The sequence below is a fragment of the Branchiostoma floridae genome, unplaced genomic scaffold, assembly GCF_000003815.2.
Source record: "Branchiostoma floridae strain S238N-H82 unplaced genomic scaffold, Bfl_VNyyK Sc7u5tJ_1550, whole genome shotgun sequence".
Classification (NCBI taxonomy): Eukaryota; Metazoa; Chordata; class Leptocardii; order Amphioxiformes; family Branchiostomatidae; genus Branchiostoma; species Branchiostoma floridae.
The window spans coordinates 199,487-209,539 of NW_023365750.1; the positions used below are offsets into that span (position 1 = coordinate 199,487).

Here is a 10,053-nt window from a genome sequence, read left to right on the forward strand (position 1 = left end):
ATGGCACTTCAAAATGTACGCCTGGGGTCCAAACGGACCCCACTTGGGTGTTTGAGGGTTAAATGTGATTACGATTTGCGAAATAGCAGGTACTCAAGCAATTGGCTATGGTTTGGGAAACGATCAGATGTTTCTTTATTTAGTGACACTGCCGTCTGAGGCGTCTAACCGTTTCCAGTACCTCATCCACTTGATTACGTAACAACTATTTGGCGTACATTGATGTCTAACCGTCATGGACATAATTACGATTTCTCATGAACCAGGCCTCTAGCACCCCTCCAATCAAACTGCCTACAGGCGACCCAGACGAGAACTATGAGCTGGAGATCTTCATCCGTGTGACCGATGCACTAGGTGCTTTTAGCGTCACAAGAGCCACAGCGAATGTGAGAGTGCAATTTTATATGCGATAGATAGTATCTTGGTATCCAACTATTTTAGTTTGTCGAGTGTATTTTGTCCGTTCTATGACTGGAGGAGGACAAAAAAGTCTAAATGTTGATGGAAATCGGGGTAACACACAGTGTAGATGTTTTGCGCATATTTGCTAAATTATTAGCGTGTCTGCTGAGGAAAGTGATAAAACACAGAATTCTGAACGTGATTAAGTTTGACTGATGTGGTTCATTATACCGATATTGTATACAAATATTTAATGCATCACAGTTTAGTTCATATTTATTTTATCATTTACAGCTTTACTGAATATTTTACTATCATTTAGGTAAGACCACCAGAAAATATTGAAGAGCTTGTGGAAGCCGTTCTAGATGACGTGGACGTCGACAACCTACAACAGACTACGTCATCAATCGCCAGCGTGGCGTCTGTGCTAAACGTCGCCGTTGGAACCGACGTCGACAATACAAAAGCGACGTATACAAACGCAAGGAGACGAAATAGATTTAAACACTAAAAACCACCTTCGCCAGTGTAGTGCGAATGTAGAAAGGTTCAATACATTGCGTCCTGATGGTCTTTATCTGATAGACTGCTTAGTAGTCCTACAATGAATAATCATTCCATCCGTGTATCAAATCAAACCGCACTTTTGGTTTTTTTACATCAAAGATCTACCGAAGGTCTACCTACATGAAAACTGCGAACATGCCTGAAAAAAGAAATAGCAACGACAAAACTATGTTATTGCGTCTTTAATTATGATGTTATCCAATGTAAAACAGATTGTTTACCGTTTTAATCCTTTTAGGCGCGTGATCGGATGGTGCAAATTCTGGAGCAGGTGCAGGTGCAGGACGTGCAGCAGGTGAAACAGGTGTCAGGCACGCTAGCACACGTGACTAACACGCCTGAAGAACTGTCGGATGAATCTCAGGTTAGTTGATTTTATGTGTAGCATAGATCATAGAGCAAGATTTGTGCTCTTCGGTTTAAAAAAAAAATGCTAATTTTAATAAGATGATGATTTATAAAGTGACACTACAAAGCAGCGGGCTGTCCATTTCTTGACAAAAACTGGACTGAAGTCACGGTGGTTGCTTCAGAATGGTATTCCCTTTCCTTAGCGCGAAGCCATTAAGAAATAAAATGTATACTAGTAGCAAGTAGTCCATTCAGTCTTCCTGGTGACAAAAATGAAACCAAATGAGAAACGCAGACATATCAAACGTTTTTATACCATATAGTCACTAACTAAAGCGCCCCCCCCCCCCAATAATTGGCTAACACCTGTGTGCCCGTTAGGTAAGAGCGGCTGACACTTTAAAGACGTTAGGAGAAGTATTGACGACTGAGGCATCAGAGGTTAGAACGGAGGAGCTGGAAGGCGTAGCGGCTCACCTGTTCACAGGTAATACAGAATTGTGCTGCTGTAAAAAAGATAGACAATACTAGAGAACGGCGAAGATGCCCTGTATAAAAATTTGCATCTTCCTCGACACATGTGATAGAAGTAGTAAACGTGTTCTTTATTAAGCAATCAAAATTATGACAGTAATTGGTTGTATAAGTATACGCAGTATATTTCCTATTCCAGGTGCCATAAACATTCTGGACGCTTCCAGTCAAAGCGTGGACAGAGGGAGGTCCGAGGCAAAACTGACAAACAAGACTACAGACTTTCAAAAGGTGACATTAAAATCTTTTCCAAGATAGTAACCTGCCAATTTTGAATGTAAATAGCCAACACAAATCACAATATCAATAGTATCGATGTAATGAAGATGTTATTCAATGCTGCTTTGTGTTATATCTTTTATTATTTATTATTTACATATTTACATCAGAACGAGCAGGCAGTCACCACCGTTTTCGAAACTATCGACGAGTTGTCTTTCACAATGATCTCGCGAAAGAACCGAGACGAGAAGCCGACTCTGGTCCAGGCTAAGGAGTTCCTGATGTCCCTGGCGAGGTCCAGCTGTGACGGACTCGGGGCGCGGGTAATACAGACCCAGGAAAAAACGAAGGCGTACTTTGAAATCCCAGAGAACATTACCTCGAAGCTTTGTTTCAACGGAACTGTCAGATCTCAGGTGTGTATGTTTGGATACTTGTTATTATATGATAAGATACAAGAAATCAGTAGCTCATCAGGACCTTCCACTATATTCTCAAAGTGGAATTTTACACATGTAACATTAATTAATATCCCGATTCTCGCGATATCTCTGCAAGCTACGCGCGAGCTTAACTTTGCCATACCAAGCTCCTTGGCCACACGAAGTCGAGGTAGAACTTTTTAACCAATCATACAGGCTCAGAACTGTATTCAAAACTTACTGTAGAGAAAAAATTGATAGTTACGTTTACTAAGAAAAACATTATGTATTTCTAAAATTCTGGCAATTGCTGTAATTCATGTGTTGCATTGTTGTGTGTTTTATCTTTCAGACTTACTTTGCACCACGAAACCCTTTTGAATATGGAAATAATGCCGAGGATGTCAAGACCACGATTCTGGGACTTTCTGTTCTCGGCGAAAGGCAGAAAGTGCTTGTCAGTAACCTAAAGGAGGATGAACGTATCGAGTATATCAACCCAATATCTCCTGAGAAACCAATAATTGTAAACGGCAATGCAACGTCATCTGACAGCAGGCAAATAGCGGTAGGTCCAGTTTTAATGATATGTATAAATGCGTTCTCGCTTCGATGTTACAGATGATCACTTACCAGCAGATTACATTGGGTAAAGTTCAATTAGCTACCTATCTCTTCTTTGCATAAAAATGTGTTTCTGAGCTTTCGTCATTATGTTGTGATTTCGAGAGATTCAAAATTTGCTACGATATTCTAAACAATCTTGAAAGCAATTCATTTCTACTTATAGGGCGACGTTTAGTTTGACAAGCCAACGTAACATGCGAAACAGAGGATTGTAAACGTTGTTGTGTGGTTATGCATTTCTCGATCCTCTTTCTAAAACCACCATTTTCTGTTCTTTTTTGGTTAACAGATACACAATTTCAACACAACAGAACCAGGTGTTGCTTTCTACATCCGCGTCGTCCCTGACGTAAACGTCACGTTAAGGGCTTACCTGAAACGTGGTGCGGTTGTCTCACCTGTTGACTACAGTCACAATGCAACCCTAACAGGTAATGGAGTCTCCACACAGCCGCACACGTGGTTCGTGAACCAGGAAGCTTTAAACACCGGAAGTGAACGAGAAGTTTGGACAATAGGTAAGCACACATATTGATTACATATAGATTTTTATACACAAATTCTTCTCCCAATCCGTCAAGCTTTATATGTCATTTTAGCACGAAAAAATATGACAACCAGCTTCTGTCATTCTGAATGCATTGCTTAATTAGGTTCAGCCTTGGCATTTTACGGTTGAATGGCATCTGTCATCAAATACATCTTTAATGTATCAATAGAAAGAACATTCCATGAGACTCTTGCCGTTATGAATAAATAGTTTAATTGTATCATCGATATATGTAAACTATAGGCCAATTTTGTCACATTCTACAATATATTAACCTGTCTTTTGTAAACTTCAAAATTTTTAACTCTTTTTTTACCATTGAAGCTCTTATCTTTTAAACTTTGAACGTTTTGTGTCCACTGTCGTCCTACCTTCCTTAAACTAAATGTAACAAGTCCTGCCCTGTTTACATGTATGGTGGGCCCCCTTGGAAATCAGGCTTTAAAAGTTGAAGTGGCCAAGATGAAATAGATAAAACAGAAGGTTTGTCTATCTGCACGTAGGCCTCCAGAGGGTTCCAACCACTGATGAGAAAGGACAAACGTCAGACTCCAGTGTTCGCTACACCATGAGAATCACAGCCTCCAAATGTCTCTTCTTCGACGAGTCGTCAAGTCTTTGGACCGACAGGGGATGTGAGGTGAGTTATAGTTGTATTTTGTATCCATATGTACTAATTCTATCATTCTATCAACTTATTCTGTTAGACGAAACGTCTTCGCAATATCTGTTATATAAATTTTGAAACTTTCGAAATCTGGTTAATTCTGGTTTACACTATCACAGCTACAAGCCGTAGCACACATAAACTCTAATAGTTCCATGGGGTGCCATGCTACCGCCATATGAGAACAAGAGCATAGATTTAGAAAAAGTTGAAGAGATTTACGAATGCGGCATCAGCAATTCTGAGGTATATACACATCAGATATTTTGGTGTTCAAAATATAGCAAGATTTATCATGTGGTAGGATTATGGTACCTGGTGGAATTATGGGAGTTAAAGTTACATTTCAACATATAGATATATGTATATCTGCATTTACATGTGTTTTAATTAAGTAATTTTGAAGCTATTACAAAATCTTAATTCCTACCATAGATGGTAGTTTGTGACCCAAAATCATTTCCGTATTCATTTATCTTTAAATCACTTTTTTTTCTCATTTTTTCAAGGTTGGTCCCCAGACGACAGACGAGCAGCTCCACTGTATCTGTGACCACCTGACAGCCTTTGCTGGTTTTGTTGCGCCCAACCCGCTGGACTTGGGCAGTTCCTTCACCTTTGACCTGGACAGAAGTCTGATAGCCCTGGTGACCGTGTGCGTCGTCATGGCCTTGTACATCTTGGCTGTCTTCATTGGGAGAAGCTTGGATGTTGATGATAAACGAAAGGTTTGAATATATCCGTTTCTTTCCGTAAATTGGTCATCCAATGGCAAGAGACATGACGTTGTTAAATTGAAAAAAATATATGTTACAGATGCGCGAAATTTAAATCTTGAAGGGAACTATTGATGTTTGATTCCGATATTTTGGCAATTTGAATTCCAAACTGTCTACTATGCAAATAATACAGTATCATTTCCGATAATAGTCTAAAATGGACATTAGCACGAAAATGGTCATGTTAACCCGAATTTCTAGTCTGCGTAACGCAAACTCTGCTGCCCAGGCTTGTAACTTGCCCCTATCTAGCTAAGAGGACAATTGTATGTTGGGCGGGCCGTTATAAGCGAGATGTAATGAGGCTACTGAATCGTTACTTGTAATGAAATAATTTGTCATTGTGTTGATATACCTGTTGTAATGTTACAGCGTGAATACAGACGTCAGCGTAAGAGAGAGAACAGGGTCCAACAACATAGTGTATACAAGAATGTACCCCAGTCTACAACGGGAAGAAGTTTTTTATCAGAACACCTGTGGATATCTGCTGTGAACCCCCCATCCAACCACTTCACCCGTGTGCAGAGGATATCCTGTTGTCTGTCCCTCCTCATGTCCTTCATGTTAGTCAACATCATGTTCTACCGGGGAGACAGGAACTTCGTACCCAGGGTTACCGGAGGGAGGGTCCAGTTAGAACAACTGTTCAGCTGGGACACGGTAAGGTCTGAATAGGTTTCTTTCCAAATAGTCCAACGACATAGGCTAATACATAGCAGCAAGAATACTGTGCGAAATTGTCTCAATGTGCCAAATCTTACACATACTTGGTTGAATGTATTTTAAACAAATATAGATGTGATGGCATATCTATACGTGTGGTGATATGGTATTTGGGGCCACTTTCAGGCAAAAATATATTTTCGAGCCTCTTTACTGAAAACAAATGACCTGAAGTGTCTCAAATTTAGTGCTTTCTTAGACAAATCTGCACACATCGCCTGATGCTTGCATGTATGCCTCTTGACAGAACGGAGATTCTGATAATATTGGCATTATATTAGTAGATATCTGATGTTTAAACGAGATTTAGTCTTAACATTTTCAGTTTTATCTTGCAAAATATGATGATCAATAAGAGTTCCTAACATGTCTTTATTTTTCGAATATTTCAGTTCATCATCGGCCTGGAGAGTTCCCTGATCGCCTTACCAATCAACGTCATCGTCGTGGTGCTTTTCCGTTACGCCGGGCCACGTCACGACACGTCATCGTCAGCAAATGGGCTCAACCGGAAGGGCAAGGAAAACTTAGAAAAGTTTAAAAAAGAAGGAGGTATGCTTCATACTAGACACTTCCCTTTCACCACTTTGACTCTTTGTAGCAGAAAGAAACGCACCGCATACTCAATGGATAAGATTGAACAAATCATGCAAGCTTCCATTACAGACGTATTTTGTACTCAGGCCATATGTACTGCCACTGTTTTTCATTGGGTGGCAAGTAGCTGATTCTTTATCACCTGATTAGTTTCCGTAAATTTTCATATTGCATTAATTCTAATCTGCAGCGAATGCGATGGACGGAGAGCACGATACATACTGCACCAGTTTAAAGTCCTTTTTGAACTACTTACTTTATCTCAGTGTTAGGGCCACTATGGAATCATGTCATTGCAAATAACAGTTACAAACATACTGCACTTTTCGTCTCATGCGTTTCAGCCCTGAAGAAATCCGAGGACAGACACGGCATAGAGAAACATGGCGCGAAGGTTGCCGTGAGTGAGAAACCGTATCGCCCATTGTCCTGGTGGAGCGTTATCGTAGGTGAGAGCTACCGGCAATTTTAATTCAGGGGGGGGGCGGTTTCGGTCTGTGCGTTTGTTCTTCTTGTGTGCTGCTTACTCAAATCAATATTACAAACTGAAGGAATGTGAGAGAGTATAACTGGAGACTTAAAGCTTTAATAGGATGGCTGGTTTGGCACAGGTCAAAAGTTGGTGTTGCGGTTGGAGAGTTTCATTGATCACGCCTGAATGCAAAATAATAGAATTGTCTTCCATCAGTGACTGTTTGAAGGGATCATTAACACGTACTTCCAATTTTCTTAATATGTCTTCACAATACATCTTGTTCACGGAATTAACGGAGTTTCTACTCAAGTTTTGGATCTAGTCTCATACTCCCTCGAGACTAGGTCACTCCGTGAACAATATGTACTTTGAAGACGTCGAACATTTGAAGGTACGTGTACATGTCTTCAAAGTGTCACTCAATGAAGAATAGTTTATCAATTATCAATTAGTATCTCAGGTTTAAAGGGTGTGTACCCACTACATGGGAAGAAAAGAGTTATAATATTTGGCGTCTTTACTGTCCTGTACGGTAATGATTACGGTAGGTATCAGACCTGGCTCATGTAGTTACATGTAACATATCTAACATATTTCCCTACAGCCTGGTTCCTGGTTGCTGCCATAGTTACAGTATCCGGTGCCTTTACTGTCCTGTACGGTAATGATTACAGCAGGTCTCAGACCTGGATCATATAGTTATATGTAACATATCTAACATATTTCCCTACAGCCTGGTTCCTGGTTCCTGCCATAGTTATAGTATCCGGTGCCTTTACTATCCTGTACGGTAATGATTACAGCAGGTCTCAGACCTGGATCATATAGTTATATGTAACATATCTAACATATTTCCCCTACAGCCTGGTTCCTGGTTCCTGCCATAGTTATAGTATCCGGTGCCTTTACTGTCCTGTACGGTAATGATTACGGCAGGGCCAAGTCTCAAGCCTGGCTCTTCGCCTTCCTCATCTCCTTCCTGACTGACTTCATCCTCCTCCAACCGGTCAAGATCATTCTGGTCATCATCTTCTTCAAGCTGGTTACCAAGGTCAGCTGATTTTTGACATAGCAATGTTTCAGGACGTTTTCTGTCTTAAGTAAAAAGAAAATTATCATGAATAAATTAAATGATTAATGCTGTCTACCTGAAAAACATTACTATTAAAGACTACTGCAGCCGCATATCCAGCTGTAGATAGCAATTTAATTAATTATTGTTTTCATCATTAATTGGCATGATGTGTGTATGTAATATAATCTTTGGATAACAGTATTGTAATCAGGATACGCTACACTACCGTCGCAAAGAAAAAAGAACATGACATAGGTAAAGTACATGTAGAATATATCCAAAATCTGATCTTTAATTATTGTGGTAAATATATGCGAAATTCTCTTCTTATTACTTGCTTTACTTTATATTCTAGACAATGTGATATTTGAAATTGAACTTCATACTTGTCTTATGTTTTTTTTTTTAATTGCAACATTACTGGAAAATTGGAGTGGGCTTTAAAGGTAACAGCTGATAGTTCTGTCAGAATAACCACGGTGGTCAAATATGGGCTCAAAACCTCCCATGTCTAGCCGAATTGGAACCTTGTTCCACGATATTCCATCTGACGTAATTCGAACCGAACCCGTGTTCTATTTGGGGTCATCTGCGGTCGTTGCCGGTAAACACTGCTCTCTGGCCTTTTTTGCCAAACTACCTTGAATCAGCCAAAAAAGATAGTTTTTCACTAATATAAACAATTTTCTGGACAGTACATCCATGCTATCACTTTGTTTGGGACCTGTGATATTTAACGAAGCTACTGACGTTTGTGTTAGTGACCTTGAATATTGTAAGTGTTGTTTACACCGGTATCAATTACACCCTCCCGCTATCCGTGCGGCAGGACATGCGTGCAAACTTCGTTTAAGATCGCGACCAAGAAGAGTCCAAATTATCTCGTTGACGGCTCAAAATGACCGCCATGATTTTCCCGAGATTTCTGTTTTTGGGATTTTTAGAAAATGCCTTCGATTTTGAATTATCGGTAAATTAAGTGCGAAAAATGCCATTTTTACGCATATTTTCGACTGTAACTTTGCTTAGAATCAAAAATTAAAAAATCCCAAAAACAGAATGTTTTATTTTCCTCATAGATGACGAAAAATATAAAAAAACGAGAATTTTCGATGATACATGAGGCCTATCTTATCAAGAGTTTGGTCAAATTAAAGGCCTTCCTGAAAACAGAAAATGATCGTCTTTTTAAGTAACCTCGAAACAAAACAGCTATCTAAATTCAAACGACAACATTCAATGTATGTAAAATTGCTAATTTAATCTAATTTCGAAAACATTTTCCTTGTCAAAACATTTTGTTTATTTTCAAATATTTTACGGGTAGTCAAAAGTAGGCCTCCAGTAACCCGATATTCTATCGAACGCGCACAGCAACGGGAAAGAATACCCTAGCAACCGACCGCCGTGAACAGTTTAACATAAAAACGTCAGATAAACAAATCTATTATAAGACCTTCTAAATCCAGCTAATGCAGGACAACTAAGACTCAAAATCTTTACTCTTCCCATTGCTGTAGCGCACACAAGACAGGGAGGCGTCTCAGCGATCCGGCACCGGAAGTGACGTCTACTACTCCTATCCCATGGAACCCTTGCCCGTGCCTCCGCCTCCGGTCCAACCTAGCGGCCATTACCAGGAGCTGAGGCCAGCGGTGTACCAGAGTCTACAAAGACACCAGCGTACAGTACCCCAACCCCTGAACTCCACTAGAGATAGAAGCGCCTTCACTATCTCGCATAATTTTTTTACGTAGATGCTAAAAGACAATGGTGTCAACAGACAGTAATGTTACCCTATCGCTTCAGGATGATAACATATAGTAGCCTTAGGAAGAATGGTCAACGTTTATATCATTATGTATTGTGTTAATCTACATCAATAGATTTTACGTATAAGCAGCTATTGTGCGTACAAATGTATATTATCCATAATACATGACGAAATCATGCCTATTTTAGACAAAAAACAGATTAACGTATTTCTCCCTCTTTTTTTTTGCTCTCTCTATCTATCCCACTCTCTATCAAACACACACGAAATGACAATCAT

General features: G+C 39.8%; 1 protein-coding gene across 1 annotated transcript; it reads left to right on the forward strand.

Annotated features, from left to right (window-relative positions):
• Positions 1-4,228: 4,228 nt before the first annotated feature.
• On the forward strand, positions 4,229-10,053 carry LOC118408052 (polycystic kidney disease protein 1-like 2). The gene is made up of 7 exons (XM_035808671.1): positions 4,229-4,321; positions 4,858-5,076; positions 5,500-5,790; positions 6,246-6,405; positions 6,795-6,899; positions 7,789-7,976; positions 9,521-10,053. Exons 1-7 carry the CDS (start codon positions 4,250-4,252, stop codon positions 9,755-9,757), a joined length of 1,272 nt encoding a protein of 423 aa, XP_035664564.1. The 5' UTR covers positions 4,229-4,249; the 3' UTR covers positions 9,758-10,053.

Bases quoted from the DNA above. Each gene is read 5' to 3' on its own strand.
- LOC118408052 (XM_035808671.1), top strand. From the start codon at position 4,250: ATGAGAATCACAGCCTCCAAATGTCTCTTCTTCGACGAGTCGTCAAGT. The intron at 5,791-6,245 runs GTAAGGTCTGAA...CGAATATTTCAG, and splicing joins AACTGTTCAGCTGGGACACG to TTCATCATCGGCCTGGAGAG. The intron at 6,406-6,794 runs GTATGCTTCATA...CATGCGTTTCAG, and splicing joins AAAGTTTAAAAAAGAAGGAG to CCCTGAAGAAATCCGAGGAC.